Below are 23,359 nucleotides of genomic sequence, written 5' to 3'. Positions count from 1 at the left end.
TGATCATGTTTTGAGATACAAAAAAGGAGTAAAAGAGAATATAAAGATGTACAACGAATGGTCCTGCAAAAGGAAATGAAATTGCATTTCCATGAAATAAAAAATGTGTTAACTGAAAATGTACTAAGAATCATGTATGACCATGTACATTGTAACTTGAACATTAGGTATGCATTTGAAGATAGCCACAGTGTATTCGATATGTATCAGAAGTCAGTGGGCGCTGGCGGAAGTCTCGTTTCCTCTGCTGTGATTGGTTAAATTCCTGTCGTCTTTTCTCGACGTTATGACGTTGCTAGTTTTGATAGGTCAGCGGGATACCTCACGTGTTGATACTGGAGTTTTGAATTTGAATCAGTGCGTTAGAACTCTTCGTGCGTCGCTATAATTTTTAAACTAGCTACTAATTTTCGAGTGAACTATTTCGTCCAAACTTAAGCCATGTCTTTTTCAAGAGCTCCAGTGAAACGATTTAATGAAAATATCGGTAAGTTAAATAATTATTTAGCTGAGCAAACCTAGCCAACTAACGTTGCTTTCTTTGGCTTAGCTAACGTTAGCTGCTTTAAGTAATTTAGCCAGCTAATCTAACGTTAGTTAGATTAGCGCTAACGTAGCTATCCAACAATATTTAGTATACAATTGTTTACTAACTAGCTAGTTAACGTAAACGTTACTCCAATCCACCAAGCAAAGGGCAAAACAAGTCCACGTCGGTTACGGTAGTTAATTGGATACCTATGTTGATAGTCATGCCAATGCTTTTACACAGGCAGACCAATTCTGATATTTTTTTCTCTCACTTTTGACAATAATTGAGCAAAACATGAGAATTGGGCTGCTTGTGTTTTCATCATGTTTTGTACAGGCTGCGCCCCAGCACCGGGCACATATGAGCTGAAACCAGGAGAGGTGAAGGGACCTGCCTCTTTCCACCGATCAGAGCGCTTCAAACTGCTCAAAGCCAGTGGTGGTGAGTTTAACTGTCAGACAACTGAAGCTCTACTCTAAACAAAATAATTGTCATACCAAATAACTTTCAAACTTTTGACAGTAGATCTACACTACCTGTCAAGTTTTAGAACACGTCATTCAAGGGGTTTTCTTTATTTCTACTATTTTCTACATTGTAGAATAATAATGAAGACATCAGAACTATGAAATAACACATGGAATCATGTACTAACCAAAAAAGTGTTAAATAAATCAAAATATATTTTCTATACACCCGACCTAATTCAAATAGCCACCTTTTGCCTTGACAGCTTTGTACACTCTTGGCATTCTCTCAACTAGCTTCATGAGGTTGTCACCTGGAATGCATTTACATTAACAGGTGTGCCTTGTTAAATGTTGTGTAATTTCTTTCCTTAATGCGTTTGAGCCAATAAGTTGTGTTGTGACAAGGTAGGGGGGTGTACAGAATAAAGCCCTATTTGGTAAAAGACCAAGTCCATATTATGGCAATAACAGCTCAAATAAGCAAAGAGAATGACAGTTCATCATTACTTTAAGACGTGAAGGTCAGTCAATACTTAAATTTCAAGAACTATGAAAGTTTCTTCAAGTGTGGTCGCAAAAACCATCAAGTGCTATGATGAAACTGTCTCATGGGGACCGCCACAGGAAAGGAATACCCAGAGTTACATCTGCTGTAGAGGATAAGTTCATTAGAGTTACCAGCCTCAGAAATTGCAGCCCAAATGAATGCTTCACAGAGTTCAAGTAACAGACCATCTCAACATCAACTGTTCAGAGGAGACTGTGAATCAGGCCTTAATGATCGAATTGCTGCAAAGAAACACTGCTAAATGACAGCAATGAGAAGAAGAGACCTTCTTGGGCCAAGAAACACGAGCAATGAACATTAGACCAGTGGAAATTTGTCTTGTGGTCTGGAGTCCAAACTTGGCTCCAACCGCCGTGTCTTTGTGAGATGCGGTGTGGGTGACCGGATGATCTCTGCATGTGTGTTTAACATCATAAAGAATGGAGGAGGAGGTGTTATGGTGTGGGGCTGCTTTGCTGGTGACAATGTCTGTGATTTATTTAGAATTCAAGGCACACTTAACCAGCATGGTTACCACAGCATTCTGCAGCGATACGCCATCCCATCTGGTTTGCGCTTAGTTTGATTGTCATTTTATCAGCGGGACAATGACCCAACACACCTCCAGGCTGTGTAAGGGCTATTTGACCAAGAAGGAGAGTGATGGAGTGCTGCATCAGATGACCTGGCCTCCACAATCACCCGACCTCAACCTAATTGAGATGGTTTGGGATGAGTCGGACCTCAGAGTGAAGGAAAAGCAGTCAACAAGTGTTCAGCATATGTGGGAACTCCTTCAAGACTGTTGGAAAAGCATTCCAGGTGAAGCTGGTTGAGAGAATGCCAAGTGTGCAAAGCTGTCATCAAGGCAAAGGGTGGCTACTTTGAAGAATCTCAAATATAAAATATGTTTGGTTACTACATTCTGTGTTATGTCATAGTTTTGATGTCTTCCCTGTTGTGCTGCAATGTAGAAAATAGTACAAATAAAGAAAAACCATTGAATGAGTAGGCGTTCCAAAACTTTTGACCGGTAGTGTACAGCCTAGATGTTTTTACTTTCTACAGCATTGTAATTTCACAATTTTCTCTCCATTCAGCTCCTTTCATCCCACCACCATCTCCTTCTAAAGATGTTCCCATGTCACCTGTGGCTGTGCGTAGGACCATGTCTGTGGATGGCCTGGTAAGTTGGTGTTTCTTTTTTATTTTATTGAATATCAAAAAAAATACTATATAGTGCAGTGAAGCCGCTCAACAACTACACCACACCAGTCATCCAACAGACTCTCATTCAGAGCGACACACAGAAGCATCCAGGGTCAATGCCCTGCTGAAGGGCACGTTGACAGATCTCCAACCAGGCCGAAAAGCGTGAACCCGAACCCCCCCCACAGTTCCCCAATAGCTGTCCCTCAACCATTTGAGACCCCGCCCAAGAAGAAAATATACAATTCATACCATTCCCCACACCCAAGAACCCCCCGATGCACAAACAACCAAGACAATTAACTAAAGAGAAAAAAGACAGAAGAAAACAGCTAACAACACTGCAAAAAAAGGACATCAAGGACAACTAAAATCATAACAGTCCCAACTGTATATGTTTGTGTGCATGTCTGGTACTATTACATGTACAGTCGTGGCCAACAGTTATGAGAATGACAGAAATATGAATTATCACAAAGTGCTGCTTCAGTGTCTTTAGATATTTTTGTCAGATGTTACTATGGAATACTGAAGTATAATTACAAGCATAAGTGTCAAAGGTTTTATTGGCAATTACATGAAGTTGATGCAAAGAGTCAATATTTGCAGTGTTGACCCTTCTTTTTCAAGACCTCTGCAATCCGCCCTGGCATGCTGTCAATTAACTTCTGGGCCACATCCTGACTGATGGCAGCCCATTCTTGCATAATCAATGCTTGGAGTTTGTCAGAATTTGTGGGGTTTTGTTTGTCCACCCGCCTCTTGAGGATTGACCACAAGTTCTCAATGGGATTAAGGTCTGGGGAGTATCCTGGCCATGGACTCAAAATATTCATGTTTTTTTTCCCTGAGCCACTTAGTTATGACTTTTGCCTTATGGCAAGGTGCTCCATCATGCTGGAAAAGGTATTGTTCGTCACCAAACTGTTCCTGGATGGTTGGGAGAAGTTGTTCTCGGAGGTTGGGAGAAGTTGTTCTCGGAGGATGTGTTGGTACCATTCTTTATCCATGCTTGTGTTCTTAGGCAAAATTGTGAGAGCCCACTCCCTTGGCTGAGAAGCAACCCCACACATGAATGGTCTCAGAATGCTTTACTGTTGGCATGGCACAGGACTGGTGGTCGCGCTCACCTTGTCTTCTACGGACAAGCTTTTTTCCGGATGCCCCAAACAATCGGAAAGGGGATTCATCCGAGAAAATGACTTTACACCAGTCCTCAGCAGTCCAATCCCTGTACCTTTTGCAGAATATCAGTCTGTCCCTGATGTTTTTCCTGGAGAGAAGTGGCTTCTTTGCTTCCCTTCTTGACACCATGTCATCCTCCAAAAGTCTTCGCCTCACTGTGCATGCAGATGCACTGACACCTGCAGGCTGCCATTCCTGAGCAAGCTCTGTACTGGTGGTGCCTCGATCCCGCAGCTGAATCAACTTTAGGAGACGTTCCTGGCGCTTGCTGGACTTTTCTTGGGCGACCTTGAAGCCTTCTTCACAACAATTGAACCGCACTCCTTGAAGTTCTTGATGATCCAATAAATGGTTGATTTAGGTGCAATCTTACTGGCATCAATATCCTTGCCTGTGAAGCCCTTTTTTTGCAAAGCAATGATGACGGCACGTGTTTCCTTGCGGGTAACCATGATTGACAGAGGAAGAACAACCAGTCTGTTATTCGAACTCAACCAGCATGACCGAGTGATCTCCAGCGTTGTCCTCGTCAACACTCACACCTGTGTTAACGAGAGAACCACTGACATGATGTCAGCTGGTCCTTTTGTGGCAGGGCTGAAATGCAGCTGAAATGTTTTTTTGGGGGGGATTCAGTTAATTTGCATGGTATAGGGGGACTTTACAATTAATTGCAAGTCATCTGATCACTCTTCATAACATTCTGGAGTATATGCAAATTGCCATCATACAAACTGAGGCAGCAGACTTTGTGAAAATGAGTATTTGTGTCATTCTCAAAACTTTTGGCCACGACTGTATGTGTGTTCTTGTATGCGCTTATTTGAGTGAGTGTTTGTATATGCATGTGTACACCTGCACGGCATCAGCCTCAGGCAAACCGACATTAGCTGTAAAATCTCTGCCCCTCAGTGTTATTCAAACGTATATTTTAGTAAGTTGGTGTTCACATAATAAACACATCCTCCCTGGTTGGCACAGCCACATCATCAAGATAACCTTGTCAGATTTGACAGTTTACTCTAGGAACTAAATGGAAGCAAACATAATGAAACTGGGAGGGACCTACTTGAATTTGTCGAATATAAACTCTTGTTTTCCTTGCGAAACGTTTTCTGTTTGGGGAAACCGTTTCTGTTGCGAAATGTTTTGCAACTGAATCTGACTACTGGATACACCCCTGGTGCTTTAAAGGGATAGTTCAGGATTTTGTCAATGGAGCCCTTTATCTACTTCTCCAGAGTCCGATAACATAATGTTAACCATTTTTGTCGGTCCAGTATGTTCTCAACTAGCCTACCTGGTTAAATAAAGGTGAAATAAAAATAAATATAAATGAAGGAAGCCAATGCTAACTAGTGTTAGCGCAATGACTGAAATTCTACAGGAACACCTAGCCTGATAGTTTTTCCCATACTAGCTGATCCCATAGACTTAGTCATTGTGCTAACACTAGTTAGCAATAGCACTAATTCTAGTTGGCAGCTTCCTTCAAACTGAATGCATTGACGTAAAATAGTATCCATGAGTTCATCTGACTCTGGGGAAAGTAAATGAAGGGTTTCATTGACAAAATCCTGAACTGTCCCTTGAACCTTAATGTAATGGCCCTGTGCAATTCATTATTCCATTCCTCCTTCACCCAGGTTGATGGGTCCATGTCAAAGAAAGACAAGAGCGGCCAATCGATGCAGATGAAACAGCAGAAACTCCTGGAGAAAGAGGTAGCCTAGTTATACAGACTGGTTTGAGGAGAAAAAAAAAAATATTGTCTTGTCTGTCCCAATAGCATACATACATTGTCAGTGTTACCAGTTAAATGAAAATTAGTGACGAGACTTATCATGGATGTGGACTAGAGGTCGACCGATTATGAATTTTCAACGCCGACACCGATAATTGGAGGACCAATAAGCCGATACAGATTAATTGGCCGTTTTTTATTTAAAAAAATTACATTTATTTGTAATAATGACAATTACAACAATACTGAATGAACACTTATTTTAACGTAATATAATACATCAATAAAATCAATTTAGCCTCAAATAATGAAACATGTTCAATTTGGTTTAAATAATGCAACAAAAAAAGTGTTGGAGAAGAAAGTAAAAGTGCAATATGTGCCATGTAAGAAAGCTAACGTTTAAGTTCTTTGCTCAGAACATGAGAACATATGAAAGCTGGTCGTTCCTTTTAACATGAGTCTTCAATATTCCCAGGTAAGAAGTTTTAAGTTGTAGTTATTATAGGACTATTTCTCTCTTTATGATTTGTATTTCATATACCTTTGACTATTGGATGTTCTTATATGTACTTTTGTATTGCCAGTGTAACAGTATAGCTTCCGTCCCTCTTTGCTCCTTCCTGGGCTCGAACCAGGAACACAACGACAACAACCACCCTCGAGGCAGCGTTACCCATGCAGAGCAAGGGGAACAACCACTCTAAGTCTCAGAGCGAGTGACGTTTGAAACGCTATTAGCACGCACCCCGCTAACTAGCTAGTCATTTCACATCGGTTACTCCAGCCTAATCTCGGGAGTTGATAGGCTTGAAGTCATAAACAGTGCAATGCTTGAAGCATTGCGAAGAGCTGCTGGCAAAACGCACGAAAGTGCGGTTTGAATGAATGCTTACGAGCCTGCTGCTGCCTACCACTGCTCAGTCAGACTGCGCTATCAAATCATAGACTTAATTATAACATAGAAATACGAGCCGTACTTTATTAATATGGTCAAATCCGGAAACTATCATTTCGAAAACAAAACGTTTATTTCTGTGTAATACGGAACCGTTCCGTATTTTATCTAACGGAGGGCATCCCTAAGTCTAAATATTGCTGTTACATTGCAAAACCTTCAATGTTATGTCACAATTACGTAAAATTCTGGGAAATTAGTTCGCAATGAGCCAGGCTGCCCAAACTGTTGCATATACCCTGACTCTGCGTACAAAGAACGCAAATGAAGTGACACAATTTCACCTGGTTAATATTGCCTGCTTACCTTTCTTTTAGCTAAATATGCAGGTTTAAAAATATATACTACTACTGTATTGATTTTAAGAAAGGCATTGTTTATGGTTAGGTACACGTTGGAGCAACAACAGTCCTTTTTCACGAATGCGCATCGATTATATGCAACGCAGGACACGCTAGATAAACTAGTAATATCATCAACCATGTGTAGTTAACTAGTGATTTTGATTGTTTTTTTATAAGATAAGTTTAATGCTAGCTAGCAACTTACCTTGGCTTCTTACTGCATTTGCGTAACAGGCAGGCTCCTCGTGAGGCAGGTGGTTAGAGTGTTGGAGTAGTTAACCGTAAGGTTACAAGATTGAGTCCCCGAGCTGACAAGGTAAAAATCTGTCGTTCTGCCCATGAACAAGGCAGTTAACCTACCGTTCCTAGGCCGTCATTGAAATTAAGAATGTGTTCTTAACCTGTAGTGACGCCCAGCCCGTGAACGGGACCGTTATCATCTGACACTAATTAGCATAACGCAACGGACATAAATCTTCCTAGAAAATATTCCTATTCATGAAAATCACAAGTGAAATATATATTGGAACACAGATTAGCCTTTTCTTAATCACCCTGTCATCTCAGATTTTCTAAATATGCTTTACAGCCAACGCTAGACAAGCATTTGTGTAAGTTTATCATAGCATAGCATTATGCCTTGCTAGCAGCAGGAAAACTTGTCACGGAAATTAGAAAAGCAATCAAATTAAATCGTTTCCCTTTGAACTTCGGATGTTTTCACTCACCAGACTCCCAGGTAGACAGCCAAAGTTCATTTTTCCCCAAAATATTATTTTTGTAGGCGAAATGGCTCCGTTTGTTCTTCACGTTTGGCTGAGAAATCGCCTGGAAATTGCGGTCACCACAACGCCGAAAAATATTCCAAATTACCGCCATGATATCGACAGAAACATGGCAAACGTTGTTTAGAATCCATCCTCAAGGTGTTTTTCTAATATCTATTCGATAATGTATCCGTCAGGACAATTCCTTTTTCTCTAGGACCGATTGGAGTAATGGCTACCTCTGCACTTTACGTGAGAATCTCTCTCGGAGCCACCATGTGACCACTTACGCAATGTGCCCCTATACGGCTATTCTTCAACAGAAATGCATAAAACTACGTCACAATGCTGTAGACACCTTGGGGAATACGTAGAAAGCGTAAGCTCGTTGATGGTACATTCACAGCCATATAGGGAGTCATTGGAACGCAGCGCTTTCAAAACCTGGGGCACTTCCGGATTGGATTTTTCTCAGGCTTTCGCCTGCAACATCAGTTCTGTTATACTCACAGACAATATCTTTACAGGTTTGGAGACGTTAGTGTATTCTATCCAAAGCTCTCAATTATATGCATATTCTAGCATCTTGTCCTGACAAAATATCCCGTTTAAAACGGGAATGTTTTTTTTCCCCAAAAATGAAAATAATGCCCCCTAACACCGAGAGGTTACGTTCACTCGTTAAATAAAGTTGTAAAATTAAAAAACTGCAAAGTCGGCATCCAAAAATACAGATTTCCGATTGTTACGAAAACTTGAAATCGGCCATTCTGATTAATCAGTCGACCTCTAATGTGGACACAAGGTTTTCCAGTTATCACAGCTGCTGTGACCTACCTTACTGCACGCCTTATTTTCTTCCTTCAATCTGATTCACCCTGTCTCTTCCCTCCCTCCTGTAGATCCGGTCCCTGGTGCAGCAGCGCGGGGAGCAGGACAGGCGCCTGGTAACCCTGGAGGAGGAGCTGAGGAAGGTGGAGGCCAAGCTGTTGTCTGCGGTCAGGGAGAAGACTGGTCTGGCAGCTAACATCACCACCCTGGAGAGACAGCTGGCTGAGCTTAAGAAGACTAACGAGTTCCTCAAGAACAAGGTAATGTGGTGTTTGATGGTAGTCAAACGTTGGTATGCTCAACTCAATGGGTTGCTTTCCTAACAGATTTGGCCAAATGCGGAAATTAAAAGCTATTTCAATGGAGAATCTCCATTTTTAAGAATGCTTTTTAGTCTTGGACTTAATCTGTGCTTGGGAAACCGGCCCAATGTTCTTAAAGCAAAAGTCTTTAACTGCAGGGTTAGAAAGGTATAAACTGGTTATGGGTTATCTGGGTCTAGTTGACAAAACAATACTGTTATCGGGTACTATCCCCCCAACTTGTTCAATTAGAAATGTTTGCATTTTCTGTTTGTACCTTGTTTTGTAAATGTCTGATTGTGTTGTCTTCCACCAGGTTTCTGCAGACACCACTAAGAAGAGGATCCAGTCTCTGTCTATGGAGCTGATGGAGGCCAGAAACAAATTGGACGTCAATGACAAGGTTCAGCACTACCCAAAGTGTTCAAATTTTCAGATTGAAATATGCTGTATAGAACATACTAATATTTCGAATAAATTACTACGTTGGCTCTATTCATCACATTTCTATCTGCCAGGTTTGGCTCTGTCGTGTCTTTGGCTATGCCGGATTAAGTAATATGACATGCTAGTCTATAAAATAATTTATCCGTAATTACTATTACCTGATTGAGCTAATCATGTAAAGGTAATTAACTAGAGAGTTGGGCAACACAAAATAATATTTATAGAGCTGTTAACTCCCGAATAAACTCTTAAAGACCTAGTAATAGTTTACATCAATAGCAGTCAATATTAATCGTCATCTTAATTCAGTCTCATCTGAAAGTTGTCTGCACGAACCCTGGCTAACAATCAGCAATACAAAATTGGGTTTAATTATTTATTTACTAAATAATCACACAGAATTACATATACATATAATTAAATCATAACTTGATTACAAATGACTTCATAAAGGAAAATGTCCCTAGCGGGCGAAACAGATATGACAGCTTGTTACACAAAGGAAAAGGGCTGGGTTTGAGTGAAAGAGCGGGAAGACTGAGGGACACAGGGAGAAGCTGTGCTATCTTAAATACAGTATATGATGCATTGTAAATTACCGCCCATTTGGAAAAGGAAAATGCAATTAATATTTATTCTGAGCTGCGCTTCAGTAGGTTGGTGGTAGATGGAAGACCGTGTTGCCAAACCGAGTCCTCTGTCCTTTGAAGAATGTCTCTGGTGGTCAATTGGATAAGTTGTAGTAGTGTCGTTGTGTGATAGATGGGATACTGTTGTCTGTTCCTTCCTAACCCTCGTTTGCAGCTGCTGTTGATAACTCAACGGCTAGGAGGTATCACTTCTGTAGTGAATAAGAGTTCAAAGTTCATACCATTCGCAACCAAAGCTCACACTGATGTTGGTTTCGTTCTGTAGTTATTATCTGAACCATTCTGACATCGGACCGTTGTCCTACATCCTCAGAACAGGAGGTTACATTGTCGTCAAGGGCTTATATAGGAAGGGAGAGGAGGGGGTGTCTGAAAAGTTTTATAGCCCATGTCCCTTCACATGGGCTATAAATGCTCACTGATTGAGCAGAGCCCTATCTTATGAAAACCCTAATCTTACATTTAGAAGCTAAAATCACATTTCATCCCATCACGAATCATTTCATATTCAAACATTTAAATTGAACAACAATTCCATGTGAATCTGATAACTCTGATGTGTAGACTTTCCACTGTAGAGTTTGTCATCTTATCATTGATGAGAATGTCTCAGATGACAACCGAACTGACATCATATTCATTAAGTACCACCGCATATGTTCAATTGTTCGGATTACCAGAATATAGTTCACTTCCTCCCACCTTCTGATGTTCCCAGAATCTCTGTTAACCAAGGTTTTTACAAATGTAACATCAGTAGGGTAGAGAGAGGAAAAGGGGGGGAAGATGTATTTATGACTGTCATAAACCTACCCCCAGGCCAACGTCATGACAGCTCTATTCATCACATTTCTATCTGCAAGGTTTGGCTCTATTCATCACATATCTATATCTGCAATGTTTGGTGAATGAACGTGGCCCTGTTCACACACCATTTACTATCCCGTCTATCTAGTGGTGTTTGCCTTGCACACCTCTTTCGCTCTAAATTATTAATGTGTGTGCTGATAGTGTTTTTGTTCAGGAGCTGAGTTTCCTGCAGGTGTAGTATGGATGGTTGAGTGACTGACAGTTGTTGTCCTATCAGGAGCTGAGTTTCCTCCAGATCAGTACAGAGGGCCAGGTGAAGTTGCTGGAGACAGACCTGGAGGCAGCCAGAGCTACACTCACCGCCCTGAGGGAGAGGAACAAGGACCTGGGTGAGAACACCTGACCTCACTGACACCTCATCGTTAACCTGCCTAGTGCTTATCAATCAATCAAATGTTTTTTATACAGGACATTTCTTACCAACAAAATCTAGTTCAAAGTCCTAAACTAATAAAGGTGAGAAAGATTAACACAATTTATATTAAGAGATGGATTAAAATAGTCAAACAAGCCTGTGTTGACACCTTACCCCTAATACAGTACCTGGCTTAGTTGGACAAAAAAACATGTTTTTTTTAAATGTAATGTTTGGTTTTCAGAGGACCTCCACCATGACACCAAAGTCCAGAATGAGGAGCTGGAGAATGATATGGATACGCTGCAAGGTAAGTTGTGTGTTTATGTCCATTCTCCCATCCTCTGTATAATTCTTCCTTTAGATGGCATGATTCTAACCATGTGCTGTATCCCTGTTTCTCAGCTGTGATCCAGGAGCTGAGAGAGGAGGTCAATGTTCTTCAGGGTTACCTGGACACAGCCAACGACCACATCCAGGTACTAATATACTGGTCACTGAGGGAAGAAACATAAGGAGACACACATCCATGAACTAATATACTGGTCATTGAGGGAAGAAACATGTAAGGAGAGACCCACACATCCAGGAACGAATATGCTGGTCACTGAGGGAAGAAACATGTAAGGAGACCCACACATCCAGGAACTAATATACTGGTCACTGAGGGAAGAAACATGTAAGGAGACCCACACATCCAGGAACTAATATACTGGTCATTGAGGGAAGAAACATGTAAGGAGAGACCCACACACACAAAGCAAGTCAAATGAAACTAGTTCAGACAGGACAAACCATTCGATAAGGGAGAGGAATGGTAATTTTTTTTTAATCTCAAAGGGAATGTTTCCAATTTTGGGGGGAGGGCTTAATAAGGGAGGGATAGAAGGAAGGAGAGGTTGATGATTAAACTGTGGAGGGAGGGAACAAGAGATGAAATACTAACATTTTAAAACATTTATTTAACCTTTATTTAACTATGCAAGTTAGTTAAGAACATATTCTTATTTTACAATGACGGCCAAACCCTAACCCGGATGACGCTGGGCCAATTGTGCACTACCCTATGGGACTTCTGATCACGGCCGGTTGTGAGCCCGGGATCGAACAAGGGTCTGTAGTGACGCCTATAACACAGATGCTGTGCCACTCGAGAGCCTGTTAAACATACTGTTTACTGAGGGAAGACGTGTATGGAGAAACTACTTGACTGGTCCACGATCATGCTTACATCGGGTTTTCAACGTACACAGAAAATAGTTTTCATTGAGGCTGTTATAACATGCTATTGTGTCTCCTTAGGATCTGCGTATGAAGCTTCATGGGAAGACCGAGATGGTGAACAGCATCTCTGAGTCTCAGCAGGAGAAACTGGGGTGAGCAAATGCACATGTCCTCCCTGAAACTTCTTTCAGAATCATTGAAATTCAGGGTTTATTTTTCTGTCCACGTTGAAATTGATGACATCAGTTTCCAAGTTGTCTTGGTTGACATGCAAAACAACAGCTGATCTCACATATGTCCTTTTCTCTCAGCCATCTTGAGCAGAAACTTGAGCAGTGCACCGCGGAGCTCGAAAACTCTCAGAACACTCTCCGTCAGAAGGAGGAGGAGTCAGAGAAAGGTCAGCAGGACCTGCAGGCTTCCCGTGATGCTTTGCAGGAGACGGAGAAGCTTCTGGAGCGGCGAGAGGTGGAGCTGATGTCCTCCCAGAAGGCATTGGGAGAGATGGAGGTACAGGTGCAACGGGCCAACCAGGAAGTGTCTGACTCCCAGATTGCACTGCGGCAGCAAGAGGCGGAGCTAGTGCGGCTGCGAGAGGTGCTGAGGAGGACAGGGGAGGAGCTGGATGAGAAAGTAGCTCACCTGGAAGAGAAGTGCAAGGTCCTGGAGGAGGAGAGCGGTACACAAACAATCCTAGTCCCTAATTTATATTACTGACATACCCTAAAGTACTAGACTCTTGATGGTTCCTTGTAGATCTGAAAGAATGGCTATAATGGGAACTTATCTTAAGCAATTTTATCAGGAATTTCAGATCTTACCCGTTTCCAGTTTTCCTGAAGGGTCAGGTTTTGGGGTATTGTTTCTAGGTTGCTCTTATCTGTGTGGGCTCTATATCAAGTGTCTAGGTTGCTGTTATCAGTGTGGGCTCTAATTCAAGTGTCGGTCTATCTGTCTTTAGTTAGTAGCCAGGGGAGAGTGGAGGAGCTGAAGGCAGAGCTGAGCCTCCTGCGGGAGAACAGGAGGAGTGAGGAGGAGGTGCAGGAGCAGCTGGAGCAGACACACACCTCCCTGGCTGAGGAGCTGAAGCAGGAAAAGGTTAGTGGTGTTGGGGATGACTTGAATCCAATATGGCACCCATTAAAATCCTACATCTGACACTCCTCTCGTTCTCCCCAGGAGCATGCAGCCTCCCTGGCCTCAGTGCTGGAGAGGGTGAGGGAGGAGACAGAGGAGGAAAGAAAAGAGTTGGAGGATGAGTTGGAGGAGGCTCTAGGAGTGCTGTCGGTTCTGGAGTTGCAGGATGAGCGGAGAGTGGAGGCCCTACAGGGTCTCCAACAGGAGAAGACCGAGTTGGAGAGAGAGCTGACTGAGACCAGAGCACTGCTAGACAGGTGAGTCTGGAGGTTTAACGCGGAACTAAAAACATGAATGAAATGCGCTTTGTCGGCTTTACTTTTAACATCCTTTGAAATAGTGTTTCAAATAAGAGAAGTTGGTTGGCTGGAGTTGCCGTGGAGTTTAGCTACAGGTTTGGCTGAATCGAAGACTGCATCCCAAATAGTTACTCGTTATGCAGGGCTTGACTGAAAGCTCGAGTCACTTGTCGCTTGTCGCCCCCCCCAAAAAAACACTGCACTGCTTCTTGACACACTGCTTGCTTAACCCTTAACCTGGAAACCAGCCGCCAATGTTAAATTATTGTAAAATTATTATATATTTTTTTTAATTTTACCTTTATTTAACTAGGCAAGTCAGTTAAGAACAAATTCTTATTTTCAATGACGGCCTAGGAACAGTGGGTTAACTGCCTGTTCAGGGGCAGAACGACAGATTTTGTACCTCGTCAGCTCGGGGATTTGAACTTGCAACCTTTCGGTTACTAGTCCAATGCTCTAACCACTAGGCTACCCTGCCGCCCCAATGTGTCGGAGGAAACACTGTACACTTGGCGACGGAAGTCCGCTTGCATGTCACAAGGAGTTGCAAGAGCGCAGTGGGACAAGGACATCCCGGCCAGTGGGATTGGATGAAGACGACCGGCGCCCCCGGGGATTGGATGAAGACGACCGGCGCCCCCGGGGATTGGATGAAGACAGCTTGTGCCTGTCAATGCAATACAATTCTTCTCTGACGCGGTCTACAGAAATTGGGAGACAATCTGATCCAATAATCGGAGTATATTTTTGATATTGCGATTTTAATTTTTTTACTTGTCCATTCGGGCAACTTAAATCTATATTCTGCTTCCCTGACAAATGTTATTTTTTCTTATACAGGGGAAGCGGACAAGTGTTAATGTGGAGCCCTGCTATGTGACTAAGATTAGGAATTGTGCACCTCCCCTTTGCTCAAGCTGTTCCTTTTCAGCGTTGTGTGTTGTATCTCCATCCAGGAGGAGCAGTGACGTGCAGGTGGTACACTCTACCATGAGGAGCCTGCAGGAGGAACACACCACCTCCCTCAGCAAGATAGGAGACCTGGCCACTGAACTGGAGAGGTATGGAGTTGACCTGTTGTCCAATACTAATGTGTTTAAAGGGACCCTTTCACAAAGAAAAAAAATACACTTTCTTGTTTCACTAAAGTTAACTTTTGATGGATGAAAACATCTGAAACTTCATTTTAAGTAAACTGTCCCTTTAACTTTGGGTTAAAGTATTAGCAGTCATGGCTCTGTAAAAGCTAATTTATGGTCAATCGGGTTCTGCAGTGTCAGTACAGCGTTAATGACAGTTCAGGGCAGTCTAACTTCTTGCTCTTCGTAGAGTGGAGGAGAGCTGTTGTCTTGGAGTAAGTGAGTTTGTGTTTATACAGGACGTACTGCCCCCACCTACTGCCAATGCGGAGATATATGGAGCTCTCTGCATTGCAATTTGTTTGGCGGGAGATGCATGGCATCGCAGTACGGAGCTTGATTTGGCCTCCGGAGGCTCTGCAATTGTCACACCCTCCGTACGGAGCCTCCACACCACATCCCCGGATCAAGCATAAATCGGCTTTAAGACTTCAAAATGTGTATTTTGTTCCACCAGCTCCAGGCAGGCCCTGAAGGGAGCAGAGGAGAGGGGTAGAGCGCTGGAGGAAGAGGTGGAGAGGGTGACGAAGCAGATGAAAGAAGAGATGGAGAGAATGAATCAGTGTAAAGAGGTGGAGGTGAAGAAGGTGAGGGAGGAGATGGAGGAGGAGCAGGAGAAACATCTAGCTGACCAGCAGGCTCAGGAGAAAGCAAGAGCGGAGTATGCAAGGTGAGCTCATAAGGCTTCTCAATATTTGGTGATTGAATATGCAACCTCTGACGCTCTCCCTTCTCTCGGTCCCCCACCTCCCCTCTAGAATGCTGTTGGCGGCACAGACTCGTCTAGCTCAGAGAGATGAGGAGATGAAGAGGGCTGAGGAGGAGGTGCAGAGACAGCTGCAGGAGGAGAGGATGGAGAAAGAGGAGGTTCAAAGGCTACTGGAGCAGGAGAAAGGAGAGAGGGAGGTGCAGAGGAGAGACTTGAAGCAATGTATGTCAGAGGAGGTGGGGAGGCTAGAGAGACAGGTGGAGGTGTTAGAGGAGGAGAAGCTAGCTCTTAAGTGCTTGGTAGGAGAGGTGGGAAAGGAGAAACAGAGCCTTCACAACCATTTTGAGAAGATGGAGGATCAGGTACAGAAAGATCTGCCCTGTCTAGAGAACCACATGGAGGTAGAGAAAGAGAGGGATGAACTGAAAACGGTAGTGGAGATGTTTGAAATAGACAAACGGGGCCTTCAGGACCAGGTAGAACTAATACACAACCGACTGATGAAGGCAGAAGAACAGAGAGCGAGTCTCCAGAGCCAGTTAGAACTGATGGAAGAGAAGGTTTCTCTCCAGAGCCAGGTGGACCCAGTTGTCCAGGAGAAGGTGACTCTCCAGAGCCAGGTGGACCCAGTTGTCCAGGAGAAGGTGACTCTCCAGAGCCAGGTGGACCCAGTTGTCCAGGAAAAGGTGACTCTCCAGTGGGAGATGGAGGAACAGAGAAGAGACTTCCAGAGACAGCTGGTGGCAACTCGGGACAAGAGGTGAGGAGGACCAGGAAGCACTTACTGGGCTGTGAAGATCAGGGCCTGTATTCATGAACTGTCTGAGTGCTGTTCTTGGATCAGTTTCCCCTTTCAGATGAATGAATAAATGCAATTGCATGGACAGGGGAACTGACCCTGGAGCCGCACCCTACTCTGAGACCTTATGAATACGCGCCCAGATCATCAAGTAGAAGACAATGGCATTATAACACCAAAGGATAGGCTCTCAATACACTGTTCCAACTCTGTCCTTTCCTCTCTCAGTGATGCAGAGACAGAACACTGGAGAAGACAGTACGAGGAGCTCTTCACTAAGGTCAAACCCTTCCAGGTCAGTCACAGCAGAGGCAAGGGGTCACCACTGCCGCATTATGGGAAATGTAGTTCCTCTGAGATGTTTTCTTCTGTGTTGCTGCCAATGGTCATGTATATTTCCCCATATGAATAGACGGGGTACACCCATCATTGACTTAAACGGGGGAGAGCCCATTCTACTGTTTCAAATTCTATGTTCCCCCATCTCTTCCTCCGGTTGGTCTGGCCCTGCAGGAGCAGCTGAATGGGTTTGCTGCAGAACGGGACGCGCTACTGAATGAGAATGGGGCAAACCAGGAGGAGCTGACCCGGCTCGCGGACGCCTACGCTCGTCTGCTGGGTCACCAGAACCAGAAACAAAAGATCAGACACGTGGTGAAGCTCAAAGATGAGAACGTCTCCCTCAAACAGGTCAGATGCCTCCGTCTGGTTTACAGATTTACATACTGTATAAGCATGGGCTATATTGATTGGAGTTAACAAAATATGATTATAGCAACACACACACTTTAGTTTCCACTAAATTGTGGAGTAGAAGTTTCGCCATTGTTTTCATATATCCACTTCTTTTAAATCCATGAAGGGAATGGTGTTGGTAAAAGCTTTTTGGGTGTACTACAGTCGGACATGATTGTAAAGTGTGTGTGTGTGTGTAGGAGCTGTCTAAGCTGCGTGCCCAGGTGTCTCGTCAGAAGGGAGGCCAGCCCCAACGCAGGGTTGACTCCATCAAAGCCTTGAACCACCTGGACAGCAAGGAGAACGAGCAGCCTGCTGCCGCACCTCTCAGACAGGGTGAGTACACACCAGCGTTGTTTTTCGTGAGTAATTGACCGCATTTGGCAGATTTTTAAAGACATATAAACCTTCACATGAACATTGTCTGACAGAAAATATCCTGATGAATATCAATCACATTGGCTGCATGGCAGTTGGTTCAGGTTGTCTTTCAATGGCATCACCTCTACTCTGCCTGTCTTGATCTATGCTCACATAGTGAACTTACAACAACAATTTGGCCCAACCTGTGACAGACACAGCTGTTTTTGGCTCATGTGTGAAGTGTTCATGTATTTTATGAATGCTTTTTCTAGATGAATCTGCCCAAGAACTGACAAATGTCCACTAATGCCTGTTTGCGTAGGGTATATCTAGCTTCAAGATAGCTAGCTACAGATGTCGGGTCTTAATTTGAGCTAGATTGCTATAGCGGGAAAATAATCCTGCACCAATGGGAAATGTGGATTATAATTAATGGACATTTTTGTTGGGGCTGGATACATTTTTTTGTTAGGGAAAATCAAGTCTGAAATTTGAGTCGAAATTGCAAACTTCAGAAGCTTTTTTTTTTAACCTGAATTGTACCCCTCATCAGAGGACTAAAGAAATGTAACTCTAATCCTGTCTCTTTTAGGAAACCGCTGTTGAAAGGTAAACAATGGACAGACCCTCATAGAAAGCACCAACTGTCCTGGGTGAACAGGACGCCTCCTGTTGAGTCAAGAGGTTGTCATGTTCTTGCCTAATATTTAATTGTCATTTGATACCAAATGCTCTGAAAAGCTACTTGATGAATCTACAAGGGGGGGTGGGGGTGTTTGCAAACCTGTATATGTTTTAGCAGAAACAAAGGCCTTTATCTTTCCATCCTATAGAGCAATTATGTCAGTATCAGCATGAAACATGCCCGTCATTCTTTTGCTACAGCATTCATATTAAGCACAATGTTTTGTTTGTTTTCTTCAACATAACATACAGTTGTGTCTAATGCAAATACCTTGTACATGTTTAGCTCTATTCATTTACATTTAGTTTGTTTGATTAGACATTCCCATCTTATTTCCAGAAGATGGGAATGTAAGTTCTCTTTTCACTGGTTTACCTTTTTACTTTCTTCCAACAGCCTGACTCTTGTAAATAAAGCCCCACATGTTCTCTCTTCCTTCACACTGAGAGAAGCGGGATGATTGTTTTAAATAAATGTAGGGAGTGTGTTTTTGATGTGGGATCATTCCATACACGCCTGTTGACATTACTGTTATACCTTGTCTGACATGGGCCTGTTGACGTTACTGTTATACCTTGTCTGACGTTACTGTTATACCTTGTCTGACATGGGCCTATTGACATTACTGTTATACCTTGTCTGACATTACTGTTATACCTTGTCTGACATGGGCCTATTGACATTACTGTTATACCTTGTCTGACGTGGGCCTATTGACATTACTGTTATACCTTGTCTGACATGGGCCTATTGACATTACTGTTATACCTTGTCTGACATGGGCCTATTGACATTACTGTTATACCTTGTCTGACGTTACTGTTATACCTTGTCTGACATGGGCCTATTGACATTACTGTTATACCTTGTCTGACATGGGCCTATTGACATTACTGTTATACCTTGTCTGACATGGGCCTATTGACATTACTGTTATACCTTGCCTGACATGGGCCTGTTGACATTACTGTTATACCTTGTCTGACATTACTGTTATACCTTGTCTGACATGGGCCTATTGACATTACTGTTATACCTTGTCTGACATGGGCCTGTTGACATTACTGTTATACCTTGTCTGACATGGGCCTATTGACATTACTGTTATACCTTGTCTGACATGGGCCTGTTGACATTACTGTTATACCTTGTCTGACATGGGCCTGTTGACGTTACTGTTATACTTTGTCTGACATGGGCCTGTTGACGTTACTGTTATACTTTGTCTGACATGGGCCTGTTGACGTTACTGTTATACCTTGTCTGACATGGGCCTATTGACATTACTGTTATACCTTGCCTGACATGGGCCTATTGACATTACTGTTATACCTTGTCTGACATGGGCCTATTGACATTACTGTTATACCTTGTCTGACATGGGCCTGTTGACGTTACTGTTATACCTTGTCTGACATGGGCCTGTTGACGTTACTGTTATACCTTGTCTGACATGGGCCTGTTGACGTTACTGTTATACCTTGTCTGACATGGGCCTGTTGACGTTACTGTTATACCTTGTCTGACATGGGCCTGTTGACGTTACTGTTATACCTTGTCTGACATGGGCCTGTTCATTCACAACAAAATGGGGGAAACACTTTCTGAAATTAGTTGTGTTAAACGTCCCATACCTATGAACTCGTTTGATCAGACACTACTGTGAACCAGCATACCCGCTTGTCAGAGCCACATATTTAGAGCTGAGCCGTCTTAAAGGTTTGAATATTCTGATATTAGGCATGGTTAGATATTATTTATATTCCCCATGTTTAATGGGGTGTGTTTGTAAATTCACATGGGCAGAAACCTCAATGTCCCATGTCTCCTGACACCAACAGCCACATTCTGCTGTAGCCAGTTGAGAGCATGATTTGTATCTCCTTCCTTTTCCTTCCTAACTGGAACAAAGACCCACTGTCTTCAACATACCAACAGTCTGTTACTGGTCATACACATGTTTTATTGTTTCTGTTTTTTCTGTTTTCCCTTGACATTTAGTTGTATACAAGATTGACATGTCCTTCCACCAGTAGCTCTTGAGGCTAGTCTGTGCTCTTATCAATCGAGTGTAGACTATGAGGAGTAGACTCCAGTCAGTCGCAGTAGCTCTGCAGGTGGCTGAAGCTACATGGCTTATGACAGCACTGTTCCACAATGCCTCTTTTCACCTTCTGGTCTTCATGGTCCTTCCATGGACGTTCCTGCTTCACCCTCCAACCCTGTCTGCTCTTTCTAGACAGGAACCCTTTAAAGTAGAGGGTGAGAAATGGAGGGATGTAGAGAGGGAGAGTTCCCAAAAGCTGTGAAGTAAAGCAGATCAGCAAACTCCTTCACTCATGCAAAATAACAGTTAGAATGTTGGCTGTTTAACAGAGACTGAATGAGCGTGTTATCAGAGCTTCACAATCCGTTTAGTCTTGTTTAAGGCTCTCCACGTCCTTCAGAGGAGAGATCTGACAGGTGTAGCTCAGCTTCCTACCTCTGAAGTAAAGTTAACTTCAGACATATCAATGGGATGTCTGAGCACAGGGTTTAACTAAGGTGATAGATCCACTTAGATCATGTTCTGGGAGAGAATATAATGAGGAATGTGGAGAATTCACAAGATTCTTAATCTGATATCTCACAAAGTCGGTAGTTCGGAACGGTCTCAGCAAAAGATCAGTAGGGATAGTTACAGTATATGACAAACTTCAAGAGAAGGTATACCCTCTTCAACATACCCTCTTCACAGATGGAAGAGAGACTGACTGAAGTCAAATATTTAATGTTTGCTGATGACCTGGTGCTTCTGTCCTTCAACCAAGGAGGACCTACAGCTGCTCCCAGATCTTCTGTCAGACCTGGGCCCTGACAGTAAATATCAGTAAGACAAAAATAATGGTGTTCCAAAAAAGGTTCAGTTGCTAGGACCACAAATACAAATTCCATCTAGACACCGTTGCCCTAAAGCACACAAACTAAATAACTCGGCCTAAACATCAGCGCCACAGGTAACTTCCACAGAGCTGTTAATGATCTGAGAGACAAGGCAGGAAGGGCCTTCTATGCAATCAAAAGTACTTGATTCAGTTATAGAGTACATTGTCTTTATGGTTGTGTGGTCTGGGAACCGCTCACCAACCAAGAATTCACAAAATGGGACAAACACCAAATTGAGAGACTACATGCAGAATTCTGCAAAAACATCCTCTATGTACAACATAAAACAGCGAATAATGCAGAGCAGAATTAGGCCGATACACGCTAATTATCACAAAAGCGATTCCAAAACAAAGCCGTCACCAACAGAGAGATGAACCTGGAGAAGAATCCCCTAAGCAAGCTGGCCCTGGGGCTCTGTTCACAAACACAATTAGACCTAACCTAAATATGAGAAAACAAAAAGAAAATGACTTGACACATTGGAAAGAATTTACCTAAAAACAAAGCAAACTGGAATGCTATTTGGTCCTTACAGAGAACACAGTGGCAGAAACTTAAGGAAAGCTTTGACTATGTCCAGACTCAGTGAGCATGGCCTTGCTGTTGAGGTAGGCAGAACTGTCTCTCAAGAGAAGACAGGCTATGTGCACGCTGCCCACAAAATGAGGTGGAAACAGCTGTACTTCCTAAAAATGAGGTGGAAACTGAGCTGCACTTCCTAACCTCCTGCCAAATGTATGACCATATTAGAGACACATATTTCCCTCAGATTACACAGATCCACAAAGAATTTGAAAACATCCAATTTTGAGAATCCCCCATATCTATTGGGTGAAATACCACAGTGTGTTTTGCCACAAGAAAAGGGCAACCAGTAAACAAACACCATTGTAAATACAACCCATATTTGTTTTGTACATAAACTATTTGCACATCATTATAACACTACATAGTCATAATATGACATTTGAAATCTGTCTATTCCTTTGAAACTTGTGTGTCCTGTTTACTGTTCATTTTTGATTGTTTATTTCAGTTTAGTTTATTATCTATTTCACTTGCTTTGACAATGTAAACATATGTTCCCCATGCCAATAAAGCCCATTTGAATTGAATATAGAGAGGGTTGGGGGAGGGGGACTACAGACTTCAACGTTACAGGTAATTATGCTAGCAGATACCCATAGGCTTCCAGTTGTTTTGCTAACACTATTTAGCATTGTCTCGAGAAACTAACTAACTTCCATAATACTGGACACAGATATAAATGGTATCCACTCTGAGGATGTAGATAAAGGTTCTCATTGCCAAAATCCAGATATATACCTTTAACAACATACCCTCTCTTTCAAAATGTGTTGGCTTGTAATAAAAGAGCATCACATATTTAAAATATATTGAATATAGTGCCAGCCTTCAAATCACCCCCTGTTCACAGTCTCACCTATAAGGTGTTGCAGGAGTAGGTCTCTGGGGATTCTGTGGGGGTTATAGAAGAACCCTTGTTCCCCACAGACCAGGTAGAGGGCATCCACCAGGTGTGAGCCACACAGGTGCTGGGCGCTGGGAGCTGAGCAGACCCCCGGGGAAGACAGGACCAGCAGTAACAGAACAGACAGGGCCCATACTACCACAGCCATATGAGATCTGGAGGGAGAGAGAGACCATATTACCACAGCCATATGAGATCTGGAGGGAGAGAGAGACCACTGTCACAGCCATATGAGATCTGGAGGGAGAGAGAGACCATACTACCACAGCCATATGAGATCTGGAGGGAGAGAGAGACCATACTATCACAGCCATATGAGATCTGGAGGGAGAGAGAGACCATATTATCACAGCCATATGAGATCTGGAGGGAGAGAGAGACCACTATCACAGCCATATGAGATCTGGAGGGAGAGAGACCATACTACCACAGCCATATGAGATCTGGAGGGAGAGAGAGACCATACTATCATAGCCATATGAGATCTGGAGGGAGAGAGAGACCATATTACCACAGCCATATGAGATCTGGAGGGAGAGAGAGACCATATTACCACAGCCATATGAGATCTGGAGGGGAGAGAGACCACTATCACAGCCATATGAGATCTGGAGGGAGAGAGAGACCATATTACC

General features: G+C 43.0%; 2 protein-coding genes across 4 annotated transcripts; one reads left to right on the top strand and one right to left on the bottom strand.

The window, feature by feature from the left end:
- The first annotated feature begins 328 nt into the window (after positions 1 to 328).
- On the top strand, positions 329 to 18,793 carry hmmr (hyaluronan-mediated motility receptor (RHAMM)). Of its 3 annotated transcripts, none has more exons than XM_020505258.2 (21): positions 329 to 487; positions 869 to 973; positions 2,650 to 2,735; positions 5,590 to 5,667; positions 8,659 to 8,847; positions 9,206 to 9,292; positions 11,074 to 11,185; positions 11,456 to 11,521; positions 11,617 to 11,690; positions 12,514 to 12,587; positions 12,747 to 13,114; positions 13,397 to 13,533; positions 13,615 to 13,829; positions 14,831 to 14,935; positions 15,471 to 15,683; positions 15,772 to 16,300; positions 16,343 to 16,482; positions 16,750 to 16,816; positions 17,035 to 17,211; positions 17,457 to 17,592; positions 18,212 to 18,793. In XM_020505258.2, the coding sequence occupies exons 1-21, from the start codon at positions 442 to 444 to the stop codon at positions 18,223 to 18,225; spliced, it is 3,018 nt and encodes a 1,005-aa protein (XP_020360847.1). In that variant the 5' UTR covers positions 329 to 441; the 3' UTR covers positions 18,226 to 18,793. The 3 variants fall into 3 exon arrangements, with proteins under 3 accessions (XP_020360847.1, XP_020360846.1, XP_020360845.1); XM_020505257.2 differs by having other exon boundaries at positions 15,772 to 16,318; positions 16,361 to 16,482; XM_020505256.2 differs by having other exon boundaries at positions 330 to 487; positions 15,772 to 16,482; positions 18,212 to 18,778.
- Positions 18,794 to 20,252: 1,459 nt separating this feature from the next.
- On the bottom strand, positions 20,253 to 22,872 carry LOC109908655 (insulin-like). The gene is made up of 2 exons (XM_020507313.2): positions 22,677 to 22,872; positions 20,253 to 20,552 (listed from the first exon to the last, which is right to left on the bottom strand). Exons 1-2 carry the CDS (start codon positions 22,870 to 22,872, stop codon positions 20,401 to 20,403), a joined length of 348 nt encoding a protein of 115 aa, XP_020362902.1. The 3' UTR covers positions 20,253 to 20,400.
- Positions 22,873 to 23,359: the final 487 nt, after the last annotated feature.

Source organism: Oncorhynchus kisutch, linkage group LG15, assembly GCF_002021735.2.
Source record: "Oncorhynchus kisutch isolate 150728-3 linkage group LG15, Okis_V2, whole genome shotgun sequence".
Lineage (NCBI taxonomy): Eukaryota > Metazoa > Chordata > Actinopteri > Salmoniformes > Salmonidae > Oncorhynchus > Oncorhynchus kisutch.
The sequence above is the reverse complement of the archived record's forward strand: the minus strand, read 5'-3'. Positions and strand labels throughout refer to the sequence as shown.